A 15,480-nucleotide genomic window follows, 5' to 3' on the forward strand; every position below is an offset into this window, starting at 1 on the left:
TCTCCATCCAAGTCAGACTTGTAAAAAAAAACCACTACAGGTCAAAGTACGGTCTTCGACACAGAGCAACTGCAACTGCAAGCCACAAAGTGCCCCAAAAATGACAAGTGTAAAACCATTCAAACGATCAAACCTGGTAACCGTCTATTATATGTAAAATACGAGAAACAGAAAAAAAACCCTTATGAACCACCTCAACAAACGAAAACCATCAAACACCATTCGGGGTCCTGATCCATAACACGTACAAATATACGCAGCTGGTTCACACATTTCAACAGGTACCAACCTTCGCTCTTACATGAAACATCCGAACGCGGAGATAGAAAGAAAAGTCTACCTTTTGAAAAAACAGTTTAGCATGTGTCTCATTCTGAACGAATCGAGTTATATGTAAAATGCAGCGTTGTTTTAGATCAAAGGTTGCTGTGAAACACAACTTCTAACATTCACACAACAAATACTTGATTATATGGCAAAGTTGTCATGGACTTTCTAAAAGCGTTTGACAAAGAGACCCATAAAAGACTTATCCTAAAACTGAAACGCAAAACATCATATTGGATAGAGATATGGTTATCACATTGATCTCAAAAAGTGGTAGTTGACAGTCGCACATAATTTGGCTGTCCCATACTGTCAGACGTTCCTCAAGGCTCTGTTCTCGGCCCATGTCTGTTCTAAATTTACATAAATGACATGCCAGACAACCTCAAAAGTAATGTTCGCCTCTTTGCAGATGACACTATAGTGTATTTCACAATAACATCACTAACTGACTGCCATATCCTTCTATCAGACTTAGATAAATTGGAACAATGGGAGCAAGAATGGCTTACGTCCTTTAACCAGACAAATGTGAATTCTTTTAAATCATCAACATAACAAAAAAAAAAAAACATAATCAAATCATTTTTAAATACACACTACATGATCATATTCTAAAATCAACAGATATCCACTAATGCTCTGACATGGAATTCTCTTATAAATCACATCACAAATAAAGCAAATGCATCACTGAGATTTATCATAAAAAGAAATGTCAAAACCACAAAAGAAATCGCTTACAAAACATATGTCAGACCAAAAATAGAATACTGTAGTGTTGTCGGAGACCCCCGGCAGAATTAACAACAAATACATAAAATGTATTTGAAATGATTCAGAGAAGAGCTGGCAGGTACTGTCGCATTTCAAAATGTGAGACCAAAGGCTGCAAAACTTGTGCTATTTTAATTACAGATGCTGAATTGACTAGCAATTTGACCAAGAAGTCATATTTTACCAGAAGTTACGATGATCTGAATTGTAAATCGATAAATGTCGTCTACAAATTAGAGTGCAACCTTTGCGGATTGGTATACGTCGGTGAAACGAAAGGAAGGCTGAACAAACGTATGTGCGGTCATAGATCAGACATTAACCTCAATGCTAACGACATTCTATACCAGCATTTCAATCAGCCCGATCATTCCATCGTTTCTATGACAGTTCGCATTATCGAAAAGATATACCATAGCTCTAACAATCCTAATCTTTCATCGACTCTTCGTAGACAAAAAGAAGACTACTGGATTAGACAATTGGGAACTGCAACACCTTAAGGCTGCAATGACAAAATTGATGGTATATGTATTCTATCTAGTCCTTCGTGTAACTCGGTGAATGTGATGAATATTTTCAACTCGACTCCTTCACGTAGACGCAGTCATGGTCATCGTCATTATATATCACCTTCTCTGCATGATGTCTCTATTAATGACTTGCTGTCATGCATACAAAAGCCGTTAGGTTTTCATCACATTCGCACGAAACTTTATTCGTTACCCCTTTCAAAACTTCATTCTCTGTTCAATTTATGTTTGGAATCCACTGTTACAAACCCTCATTCAAACCAATACAAACTTCAAGCTATAATTTCGGATATTGCAAGTCACAGACTTTTCAAGCCAGTTCGCATTGGAAAAGATGAAAAAGAGAAAAGATCTTTTCTAAATCTTTCCTCTGCCAACAGAGGTCTCGATGGCGTCAACCTAGGCAATATCCTTCATCATAAATTAGTTCAATCGAAAATACCTCCTTATTTCAAAGACCAGTCTGTACCAATAACTTCTTATACCTATACCAAACCTATTGCAACTAAAATTTTCAATTACAAACGCGTTTTGCAGGATCTCGATATTGACGACTTCAAGTCTAAACCTCCTGATTGCACTTGTGCTAGTTCCCAATTCACATATAATCCTGCTGGCCACGTTATTACCGGTGACCTTAACATTGTTAATAACACTTTTCTACGAAATGTGTTATCGAAAGGTCCTAAATCCATCAATTGGAAATACAACTTTAAAATTTTGATGGATTCGGTCGAGGATTATGCCAGGCAATGGGCTAAGCGCGAGAGGGAAGACGTAGCCTGACGCTCTATCCGAATGGATTAAGGCAGTGAGGTCGTTGATACAAATCAAAATATAAAACTGAATGGGTCCATCAATGCCCATGCTACGTCAATCTTTAAAGACCCAAATGTTGCTAAACACCTATCCGACCTCCATGATAAATATGTTGTTGTCCCCGCAGACAAAGCCCCAAATAGCATCGTTTTTGTGTGTAAAAGTCATTACATTAACAATTCACTTGGAAACTCAACATATACCCTCACAACACTTACCAAAGAGGAAATCCTGGATAATCATAGGTCTGTTCGTTTTCGTTCCTTTGGAATTTCAACCAAAGATGAAGAACTGGATCTTCCATCATTGTATTGGATACCTAAACTACACAACGGTATATTGCTTGGTCTTCCAAGTGCTCCACGAAACCTCTTTCTAGATTATTTACATCTATTTTATCAGCAATCAAAGACAGGCTTCAAAGTTATTGTGAAACTGCCTATTCTAGAGGTGGCGTGAATCATATGTGGATACTTTAAAATTCCAAAGATCTTTTAGAGTACATACAATCTAACTCTCTTTCATCTTGTAACAGTATTAAAACATTTGACTTTTCTACTCTTTACACAAGTATTCCACATTCCAAACTAAAAGACAAATTGAAAGAGTTGGTATTACTTTGCTTCATAAAAAAGAATGGCCAACGTAGATACAAGTATCTTGTCTTAGGGAGGGATAAATCCTACTTTGTAAAGAATCACTCTAGATCTGATTCAAACAAAAAATTCTCTGAAACTGATTTTATCAAGATACTTGATTTCTTGATTGACAACATATTTGTTACGTTCGGAGGACGTGTTTTTCAACAGACTGTCGGCATTCCAATGGGAACAAATTGTGCCCCTCTACTCGCCGACTTGTTTCTTTATTATTATTAGGCTGACTTCATGCAGGAACTTCTTAGAAAGAAAGATACGAAGTTAGCAATATTCTTTAACTCTACTTTCCGCTATATAGATGATGTTCTTTCACTAAACAATTCAAAATTTGGTGACTATGTGGAACGCATCTATCCCATCGAACTGGAGATAAAGGATACTACAGATACAATTAAGTCGGCTTCATATCTTGACTTACATCTAGAAATTGACAATGAGGGTCGGTTGAAAACAAAACTTTACGACAAAAGAGATGATTTCAGCTTTCCAATTGTGAACTTTCCATTTCTAAGTAGCAACATTCCAGCAGCACCTGCATACTGGGTATATATCTCCCAATTTATACGATATTCCCGTGCTTGCATTTCCTATCATGATTTTCTTGATAGAGGGTTACTGCTCACAAGGAAGCTATTAAACCAAGAGTTCCAATTGGTGAAGTTGAAATCATCCCTTCGTAAATTTTACGGATGCCATCACGAGTTGGTTGACCGTTATGGAATAACCGTTTCACAAATGATATCGGATATGTTCCTTACGTCGTAACTACAATCCCCTTCCCTTTCATGAATGTGACCTACCGAATTATACTATTTACCGGATTTGAAATCACATAAGCAACACGACGGTGCCACATGTGGAGCAGGATCTGCTTACCCTTCCGGAGCACCTGAGATCACCCCTAGTTTTTGGTGGGGTTTGTGTTGTTTATTCTTTAGTTTTCTATGTTGTGTCATTTGTACTATTGTTTTTCTGTTTTTCTTTTTCATTTGTAGCCATGGCGTTGTCAGTTTATTTTAGATTTATGAGTTTGAATGTCCCTTTGGTATCTTTCGTCCCTCTTTTAATCAACACAGCAACCAAAGAAGTGTAATGAACAGCTATGCTTGAACATATAAGGTGGTCAACACTATAACAAAGAAGGAATATTGCATCAGTCACCATACAACATTCAACATCAATTAGTTTCCATCCCACCGAATACCATCAAAAGAACACAAATTTGTAAAGCCCGGCATTCTCTCACACCAATTGCCATTTATATTCATCCACCCCAGACCAATTATGTTGCGGAATTCCTTACCATACCAAGTAGCCTGTTGCCCAGTAGCATTTAAGTCTGGTGCAAAGCCACATATGTCTTGTTAAAATTAAAATCAAATCATGTTTTTATCTATATCTATATCTATATAAAAAAAAATGTTTTGACATTTTTATTCATTCCCCAAGTATGCGCCTTTTTGTAATTTTTATAATATTTAAGTTCAGAAGTTTTATGCAGATGTAGATCTATATAAAGATTTCTTAATCAGTTTTGGTAGTTTTAATGATTTTGCCATACAAGAATCTACTAAATATTTGAGCTCAATATTTATAATGTTTTAAATGATGAAGCAGAACGCGGAAATTATCGTCTCCAATCCTGATGTTTCTAGCACTTTTTCAACTTCCGGTTATCGGCATGGGGAAAAAATTGGGAAAATGCAAAAGTCAACAAAAATAATTGAATACTAATTTCCCTTTTCAGTTTTATTTGATTAAGATGTCTGCAGAAAGTCAGCCAACCCCTCTTTCGACTGCTGCACAGTTCTTCATGGACGAAGAAGAGGGCAGCACGTCCACTTACGATAGGGTAGAACAACGCATAAAAAAATGTTTTGTTTTCTTTTCTGCTACTGCACCCTGTCAATACACCAGGGATCACATTGACCTATTGTAGTGTGGCACACTGAATTTCCCTCCACTGCCTATGATATTTATTGACCCCACTTAATTTGTTGGCTGCCACTTTTTAAATACAGATAGTATTATTGAAATACCCAATATCTTTGACCCAATGCTTCTTCAATTACTTTGGATTCATTATTATTTGTTTGATACCAATTTCCATGGGTTTTTGTGGATACAGGTTCGACGAATAACTTATTTTCAATAGACTTTGAATACAGATATTGGCAGAACCATGAAATCTAATATCCACGAAAATTGATACCAACAAAAATAACTGAATCCACATTTAATAGCATGATTAGGCAAAATAAATATCAATTTGATTTTTTTCAAAACATAAAATGAAGTTTCTGTTGAAATATTTGGAAGTGTGTTTTAAACTTTACAGGTATATTAATAAAACACATGGTTGATTATATCACAATTTTATTGTTTTGGGTGTTAGGCTACAAGGCATAATTATATTCCGCATTACCTCCTTATGTCTGAAAAGTTTAAAACTGCAACATCGAAAGGATCAGATAACAAGCAATAAACATTGCAGTTACACAAAAATGACATTGTTAAACAGAACCTAATTTAAACAGCCTGAATAAACCTTTTAATTAATTGATAATATGAGGCAGGCATTACCTGTAAATGGGGACGAAGTTTGTATGAATTATTTTATTTGTTAAAAAAAAGAAACGGAAATACCGTAACGTTTCCCGATTTTGGTTCTGTTGTTAGGGATTTTATTTGTGACCTTATTTAACTTATGACGTCATATACAATTTAAACAAAGAAACGCTATCATTAGGTAACGTTTTTTCATATCAAGGAATTATTAAAAATGAAATTGGTATTGCGTTCCTTCACTTTGCGTTCCTTCCTATTTATACTAGACTGATAAAACTCAAAGATTCATACAAAAAGACCGGAAAAAGGAAGTACCTTGTAAATTTCTGCGCAAGTCTCTGATTTCAAAACATGACATAAAAAAAATTGAACGATTTTGAGTTCATTAGTACAATGAAAACTTCGGGAAATTTTCCTGAATTTTTAATTTTATTAAATTTTCTACTGTTATTGGGGACTTTGTCCCCATATGAATGTGGTTTATAACATAAAAAAAGGTCTGATAGTGGCTGATTCATGCTTGTGAATATAAATATGTTCAATAAACTAAAATTGCACATACGATAAAATTTGTGAGTGATTGTACTTTCTCCTGAGAAATCATCCAAAGTAAAGCAGAATTTCAAAATTGATATTTAAAGTGGTTGAAAAGGTGAAACTGACCTACAATTCTTAAAATTGAATATTAAACAGTCATAAGTTTAACATGTTGAAAATAATTCTAAATAAGGTATTGAAATAAATTTTAGAAAGTTGTCAACACTTCAACCAGCGTAAAATTAAAAAAATCTCAATCTTTCTTGTGACAATTTTAAGATTACATCTCATCTGTATTATTTCAGGTTGTTGAACTGGTCAACCAGGCTACTTTGATGCAGAAAGATGTACAAAAGATTGGGAATTTAAGACAGGTATATAAACAATTGATTGGTAAAGATACACATGTAAATTTTAGTAGGTAATATGTATGTAGATAACTACTCCAGTGCTGAGTGTAGATTATTTGGTAATTTAAGAATGGGAATGATTACCAAAGAGTACTAGAGAGAATGGAAATTTTAAACATGATATTTATGACTTATATACATTATATACATGTATTTAATTGTTTTATCATGTGTGTCAATCAGGGTTTCCCCTGGGTCAATTATTTTTTTCGCCACCTCTTTCGCCAAAACAATATATTTTTCGCCACTTTATTATTTTTTTCGCCAAATATATTTTTCTTTTAAAATTTTTTTGTTTTTTCCAGCCCTCCCCCTTCCTTTAAATAAGAAGTGTTTTTACAACAAAACGAAGAATCTTATCACTTGGAATTGATCCCTCGTGTAAGGTGTAGTCATTACATTGAAGGGTTACTCTCATGCCAACCTTTTGAATAGATTTCTTCATAACGACAGTTTTCTTGTCTAGACCATCGTAAATAAGTAAAACTATATGCTTGAAAAACGTGTCTTACAGAAACGACTTTGAAGTACCCACTCAAATCAATGATCTTTATGAAAGTAATATGATAAAGTTTTAAATCAGAGACCTTTCTAGCTTTTGAACATTTTTATAACAACAATTTTCTTTTCATAAGAAGGAATTAAAGCGTAAATTTTGCTTCAAACACGTGCGTCGCAAAGCGGTAAATAAATTCATTTGTGACATGTGCAGAAGCCATTTAACCATATCATTTTGTCATATCATATAATCAACACCTTTATTAATTAGTCCTTTGATGTCGATAGCTATTAATGCAATCAGCTGATTATTGATTTCCTGTCAAAATCTTAACGAGTTCAAGGTGAATTCCGAGTATTGTCTGAGAGGTAAAGTCAGGGAAACCCGAAAAAAGTAAATAAACAAGATGGCTGAAAATAAATCGTTATATGTATTTCTTTCGCCAATGATGAATTTTAATCGCCACAATTATTATTTTTTCGCAAATTGCGAAAATGGCGACCGCCAGCGAAAACCCTGGTGTCAAATCAAGACTCGCACTTTTGTTCTCTAGGTTTTGCTTACTCTTGCATTTCAGATATGACTATACTTACAATGACTTAACATAAGTACCAGAGAACGTTGCACCACAACATTCTTAAGATGAAATAAAACTACATATACATATATGTACATGTAGATTTCTTAATCAAATTTGTAAACATCAATCATCTGTTGATTATATAAACAAGAGTTTACCTTTGAGTCATTCTTTTGATTTTACTTCAATTATTCTCCAAATTAATATCTGAATTTTAATACATATTTCCTTTTAATGATTGAAAATTAAGTATATGCTTCAGAAATGAATACAATTGAATTTGTGTGTAATAAAATTAATGGCAGTCATTCTCTTATCAGTCATGGTTATTTTGGCTTTATCAGGAAAAAAATTCAAAGTATATACAGTTAAGAGTGTATGATGTGGCTTTTTAACAATCACACCCATGTCAACCTTCAATCAATTTGATAACTTGAGCTGAGATTTCAGGATTATATTCGGGTCTCAACTCTAAAAAAAACTAATTCTTAGTGATGCATGTGTGATATTAAAAAAAATCCATACAATATTCTCTTTATATGATTATACTATCTATTTACATAGAATTATAAATTATTGAAAAAAAAATGTATTGTAAAAATGGTTCAATCTTTGGTGTAAAGATGTTAAGATTCGATAAAATTTCACATATATTAACATTTTACATTGAACATGAATTTTACAACTGATATGTTTTTACTGTAGGTACAAGAATTAATTGTACACAAGGAGCCAGGATTATTGGATAACTTTCTTGAGGTAAGATTATACATCATAGAATGAGACCTACATGTATCAGCAATTTAATCTGGAGGTATATAGTGTTAAAACTAATTCTCTAAAGGAAAGAAACTAAAATCATCAATCTAAGTTATGTTTTACTTCATTCAAAAACTTTTGTTATGAAATTAAAATTTAAATTCAGCCATCTAAAGAAAAATATCTGCTTTACTGAGGTTGCATTTAGTTTGTACATGGTTCATCTGTTTCTTCTCCTAAACCAGAGACAGGATTTTAATGAAAATTTTAAATATTATGTCTTTATGCAACTCTTTCTTTTATGGATCTATAATGTTTTAACAGTTTTCATAAAATTTGGCTTATCTACAAAAGTGGGAGTGGGGAAACAAACTTGTTAGCTCTGCTGTACTGCTATTACATGTCTTTAAGCTGAAGAAACTGTGTATGATTAGAATGAAAACAGTCTTTCATGTATGAAATTAACAGTGTTTAACTATTATGTATTGACTTGAATGATGATTTTATGATGTTTAATTTCTACATATAAGAATTGTATCTGTGATGATTGCTAATGAGACAATAGTTCATAACAGGTCCTTCAACAATGAGCAAACCCATATCACATAGTAATCTATTTGAGGCCCCTGATTAATGTATAATACTACAAACAAGTAAGATATACATGTTTGCCTTTTGTGATTGACAGGAAATGCTAGCATTCCAGAGTGACAAAGGAAATGAAGTGAGAAAGTTTATTGTCAGCTTTATTGAAGAAGCATGGTATGTATCATTTCAAAAATTAAAATTTGACATAAAATTGTGCAACACTTTACCAATTTTTTGGAGAAAGATTTTTGTAAGAAAATATTTGCTATTTTGTAGGCAAAATTCATTGAACTACATAACTAGAATGCAACAAAGTAAATAAGATATTACATAAATGTAAAGTGTGAACTGAATTGGTGGAAAAGTTTCTATTAATACTATGGTCAAACTATAATGTAACTAAGTATAAAGCAAAGTATCTGATCAGTACTGTGGATAGACTCAGAAAATGATAAAAAATCAATTTTATTGTAACTAGATCTAAATACATTATTGTTCGCCAGAAACTAAATTTGTTTTTGTCTGTGAAATGAAAATATACATTAAAGTATTAACAGATGACATAGTAAAACCTAGTTACCAACAGATGTTCACATAAGATCTCGATGGATTTGAATGACTTGTAGTTTTTACAATTTATTGATGTGAAATAGCATGTATTCCAATTTTCTTCTGGTAATGGTTTGATTTATTTTTTTATGCAGTAAAAAGGAACCAGACTTGTTGGGCAAGTGTATGCCCTGTCTTCAAGTGTTACTGCAGGACGAGAATGTCAATGTTCAGAAGAAGACAATACTGGTTCTACCTAACATTTATAGGACTATTGTGTGGTGGCTCATCAAATCTAAACCAGGGAATGATGAGGAGAAATCATTTGTATGGGAGTCTATGAAGGCAATGAAAAATAAGATGTATGAACTAATAGATTCAGAAAATGATGGGTAAGATGTATGAACTCATAGATTCAGAAAATGATGGGTAAGATGTATGATTCAGAAAATGATGGGTAAGATGTATGAACTCATAGATTCAGAAAATGATGGGTAAGATGTATGAACTCATAGATTCAGAAAATGATGGGTAAGATGTATGAACTCGTAGATTCAGAAAATGATGGGTAAGAACTCATAGATTCAGAAAATGATGGGTAAGATGTATGAACTCATAGATTCAGAAAATGATTGGTAAGATGTATGAACTCATAGATTCAGAAAATGATTGGTAAGATGTATGAACTCATAGATTCAGAAAACGATGGGTAAGATGTTTGAACTAATAGATTCAAACAGGAAAAACAAGAAACATTTGTGTGCCACCAACACCATTTTTTTCATTATTTTTTTGCTTTTTCAACAATTATTATTATCTAAGTCTGGGTTAAGTTTTTGACCCATTATCTGTCGCTTTTGAAAGAATTTGCTATAAAAGATAGTTTGAATGCTGAATTTAAGTAAAAAACACAAAATATGAAATGGTAGAACTTACATTTTTGATAGTACACATTTTCTAACTCTATATGCTTATATTTCAGAATTAGAACACATGTCGTGAAGTTCTTTGAAGGTTATGTCTTAGCTTTATCAAGGAAAACATCTGTAAGTATAAAATATTTCTCCTGTTGCATTTGCTCATTGGTAGTTCATGCTAATTTTTGTTTGATTAAATCTCTTCTCTACTAAGCATGCAACATTTAAGATTATGAGCATAGACTGATTAATCAGTGTGTGTAGAATGGGTGTGGTTAGAGTGCTATGTCTTACTTACAACTGTTTCTTTGTTAAATACATGTAGCACAATGAAAATTTGTGAAAATGTGTCATTATCAATTGAATTAATTTCGATTTTTAAATCTAAACTAGTTGATATGAAAAATGAAATTACCACAAATAATGTAGGAACTTGATTTATAGGACTAACACTGTGCAATAAATCCAGGATGAATTAGCAAATTCAAAGTGGCATGAATTTAGCTCCTGTTTACATGACATGAATAAAAGACTAAGCAAGAATTTCCCAGTTTACCATATCTAATTTGAGTTATTTATCATATCCATTAGAAGTTGAAATAGTCCAATATTGTTATTGACAGAGAAGTGAATGTAGTAACATAGACATGAGTCTAGTGAGACATCTACCACTGTAAATTTAAGTTTTAGCGCATTTCTTAATTCATGTCATGTATATTCCCAGGAATCTGAAGTACCTAAAGGTATGACACCTGAGAAAGCCCTCACTTTAGATGATATACCTAATGAACATAAGTTTCTGAAGTTAAAACGTTTAGAAGAAGAAGGAGCTAAAGGATTTGATATCATGTTGAGGTTCCAAGCTTCTCCCCATATATCTAGGTATATATATATATATATTAAATTGTTTTCTGTTATTAAATAAAGTAAAAGACCTCAGTAAATTTAGGACAGGTCTCAGAAATCTTCTTATTTTTCATATTTCAATTGATTTAATGAGCAGTGAACAGTAATTTGTAAAAAAAATAGTCAATGACCCGAAATTAGAAAATTAATTTGAATTCTTGTAGTAGCCTGTCTTAAAACTTCAATATATCATTCTAGAATGGGCCAGCCAATATCTGAAGTAAAACAATGTGTAAAGAAAGCAGCCATTGAATTTTTTTTTAAAGGATTGTGAATTTGCTAAAATTATATGCTCATATACACAAAATGGTTATTTTATGGTATATAAATTTTGTGATTCTTTATTGTTGATTATGTTAAGATCAAGGTATAGTAAATTTGACAGACTTTTTTTGTTAACATACATGTCAAAGAATAAGAGGGATTAGTACATAACATTTTCAAATTATAAATATTCAATAATTCAAATATTTTATTTGAAAGTTTGAACCACAACAAGTTGTAAATACTCATAAAACTTGATCTTTAATTGTTTTAATAGTTGGTTCATTAACTTTTTTGATAATTTTTCAGTATAAATTTAATGACAGTGATGGGAAGTATTACAACGATTGCCAAACAGCGACCAGATTATTTTAGTAAAGTAGTTCAAGCATTTGAGGCATTACAAGGTATGTTTTGATAATATGCTACATGTAGTTAATATCTGATATGTTCAATTTGTTAACAGAAAGTAGGAAAATTTTCTCTTCAAGGTAAAACAAATCTTCATAATTGAAATTTGATTTTACAAATTTTCAATTATTTACACGAACAATATGTATGAAAAACTAAATGGTGTATATTGTATATAAAAATAACAAAAATAGAGGTCATCTCTGTGTGTTCAACAATAATCAGTTGCTTGTACAGTAGAGGAATCATGTACTAGTGGGAAAAAATCCTATACATTAAAAAAGAATAAATATCCCAAGTAAATTGGCACTAGTATTGACTGATTTATTCTTATAGTCAATATAGCCTAAAGTATTAAAAAAAAAATTATGCCGTGTATCAATACATCAGTTTTATTGCTGTTCATCTTCTAAAAGTCATATATCTTTAATTTTACTAGACAATTAACCAGTCAATGAAAGATATATTACCAATGGACGACTAATGATATTACAAAACTTACAATAATTAAGACCTGTAAAAGTGTTCAATCTTACATATGTACATTTATATTTGTAGTAAATTTACCTCCAACACTGGCCAAATCTCAAGTTAGTAGTGTGAGAAAGAATCTAAAGATGCATATGTTGTCTTTATTGAGACATCCAGCTTCTCAGGATTATATTCCACAGATAACAACACTACTTACTGATCTAGGAGCAACCAACTCTGAGGTTAGTTATGTTAGCAGTTAATTTAATATTAGATGTCTTGCTTAACTTGTATGAGTTGTAAAAGAAACTTGAAAAAAAATCAGTGCAATTCTATCAGTGTATGCTGTTTGCACAATACTGGTTCATTTTGAATGATTTGTGACAAACCAAAAACTATGATTAAACAAACATGACTTATAATAATTTACCTATATCAATAATATCAGAAGTTTGGTCACCAAAAGTTCTTATTTCACTTTTCTGTATCATTGACTTGTATATTGACTTTGTATATTTTATAGTCTAAAGGTTATTTTTTATTTGAAATGTTGTGAAATTTCAGCATAAAATGAAATCATATGTGTTTGATTATTATCACTTTGCAAATAGAATTTAGTACTACAAAAAAGTGAACATCTAAAACTTTCATTGCTATCATTTTTAAATGAAGTATAAAATGTTTATTTTTTTTTAACAGGTGATGAAAAGTATGCCAAAGATAGATGAAAGTAGGAAAAGGAAAGCTGAAGAGGCATCAGCACCTGCTAAAAAGGCTAAAGTTGAGGTAAAATAAAATAAGTAGAGGTGAAAAAGCCAAGTAGAGGTAAAAAAAGCTAAAGTTGAGGTAAAAAGGCTGATTAAATAGAAGAATAAAGGCTTAAATAGAAGAATAAAGGCTTAAATAGAAGTAAAAAGACTAAAGTTGAGGTAAAAAAGCTTAGTAGAGGTAAAAAAAAAAAAGAACTAAAGTTGAGGTAAGAAAGCTAAACCTGAGATAAAAAGGCTGATTAAATAGAAGTACGGGAATTTCTCGTTACATTGAAGACCTATTGGTGATCTTCTGCTGTTGTTTTTTCTATGGTCGTTTTGTTGTCTCTTTGATACATTCCCATTCTCAATTTTATACAGGCTTAAGTTTAGGTAAGCATGTTAAAGTTGAGGTAAAAAAGGTAAGTAGAGGTAAAAAGACTCAAAGTTGAGGTAAAAAAAGCTTATGTTTAGGTAAAAAGACTTAGTAGAGATAAAAAAGTAGAGATATTCTATTGGTCAAATGTGACAAGGTAACAAGTCTTAAGTAGTAAATATTTTTTATTCAACAACTGTGGCATGGTAAAATGGCTTAAGTAGAGGTATTCCATTGATCAAATTTGGTAAGGAATATTTCATGTATCTGATTAAGAAAAGATAAGTGGTCCTCCTGGTGATATTCCAGTTGTTTCTTCAAAATGTCAAGAGAAATTAACAAAGAATTATACTCAATGAACTGTGTATGTAAATTAAAGTATCCAGAATTTCAGCATTTTATCAAGATATGAATCATATCAGAAAACTGGAATCCCTGATTGTATGAAGAATACTTGTATTGCATACAAGTAAAATACAAGGTTAACTTTCATTTCTCAATATCACTTTTTCATAATTCAATGAATGACTCTAAAACAGTAACTCTCCACATATTGTTATGAAATCTTGTGTAAGTCCACTTTACTTTGAATAAAAAGTTGTTCATTTATCCATCCACTATACGTTAAGTTCAAAAGGTTTTCAATTGTCTAAATATATTTATTGTAGATTGAACAAGAAGAGGATTACTTAACAACTCCATTTGTAGAGAGGGGTACAACCTCTGTTCTTAAACAGAAACCAGCAGATTTACAACATACAGCTATAGATATTACCTCTAATGATTTATATGAGAGGTTGACACCACATAATGTGGCTGATCTGGTTCTGATTAGTATGGTCATGTTACCAGAGACAATGCCAGCACATTTCCAGTCTACATATACCCCTATAGCTGCTGCAGGAACAGAGGCACAGAAGAAACACATGGCTAGATTATTAGCCACACAGCTTACTACTGCAGGCATGGGAAAAGGAATACGGGAAGTTCAGAAACAGGTTGGTATATCGACTTTTGATACCTGTATCTAGATTAAAGATGAATTTTTGTAGTGTGCAAAGCTAAGTGGACAGATTCTGACAGCGTTTATTTGGTTCGTCTTAGAATTCTAATATATTGTTTTGAATTTGATCTTTAGTCTGGTTAATATACTGTGAACTCATTATTATTCATTGGATACCAATTTTCATGGATTTTGTGGGTAAAGGATTACCACAAAATTAAATAGATATAGGAAGATGTGGTTTGAGTGCCAATGAGACTAGGAAGATGTGGTATGAGTGCCAATGAGACAACTCTCCATCAAAATAACAATTTATAAAAGTAAAACACTATAGGTCAAGGTACGGCCTTCAACACGGAGCCTTGGCTCACACCAAACATCAAGCTATAAAGGGCCCCAATAATTAGTAATGTAAAACCATTCAAACAGGAAAACCAATGGTTTAATCTATATAAAAACAGAAACAAGAAACACGTTTAACAAATGACAAATTTCTTGAAGGCTTGTATGATGATTTCAGCAAAACCACAAAATTAAATATCAGCAAAAGTTTTCCCTAATCCACGAAAATTGGTTCCCAGGAAAATAAATAAAACCCCAGTAGAAAGAATATGACAGTATATGATGTTGATGGCAAATCTTAGGCAGTGTCTCTTGTGTTACTGTATCATATATTTATACTTCATATCTTATCTTATTCATGATTGTTTTTGATAACAACTTGTTATAGAAAATGATCATTGTTTACATTTCAATTCATTTTGAAAATTGTGTACTT

The 15,480-nt window shown here is 32.1% G+C and overlaps 1 protein-coding gene across 1 annotated transcript in view; it reads left to right on the forward strand.

Annotated features, from left to right (window-relative positions):
* The first annotated feature begins 4,780 nt into the window (after positions 1-4,780).
* Positions 4,781-15,480, forward strand: part of LOC134712846 (symplekin-like) — a 42,891-nt gene continuing 32,191 nt past the window's right edge. Inside the window, exons 1-11 of the mRNA XM_063574809.1 lie at positions 4,781-4,967; positions 6,526-6,594; positions 8,415-8,468; positions 9,157-9,230; positions 9,761-9,997; positions 10,588-10,651; positions 11,247-11,404; positions 12,002-12,099; positions 12,662-12,816; positions 13,274-13,360; positions 14,368-14,697. Coding sequence (XP_063430879.1) covers positions 4,878-4,967; positions 6,526-6,594; positions 8,415-8,468; positions 9,157-9,230; positions 9,761-9,997; positions 10,588-10,651; positions 11,247-11,404; positions 12,002-12,099; positions 12,662-12,816; positions 13,274-13,360; positions 14,368-14,697 — 1,416 coding nt within the window. The 5' untranslated portion in view covers positions 4,781-4,877. The remainder of the gene's footprint in view (positions 4,968-6,525; positions 6,595-8,414; positions 8,469-9,156; positions 9,231-9,760; positions 9,998-10,587; positions 10,652-11,246; positions 11,405-12,001; positions 12,100-12,661; positions 12,817-13,273; positions 13,361-14,367; positions 14,698-15,480) is intronic.

Source organism: Mytilus trossulus, chromosome 3 (genome assembly GCF_036588685.1).
Source record: "Mytilus trossulus isolate FHL-02 chromosome 3, PNRI_Mtr1.1.1.hap1, whole genome shotgun sequence".
NCBI lineage: Eukaryota > Metazoa > Mollusca > Bivalvia > Mytilida > Mytilidae > Mytilus > Mytilus trossulus.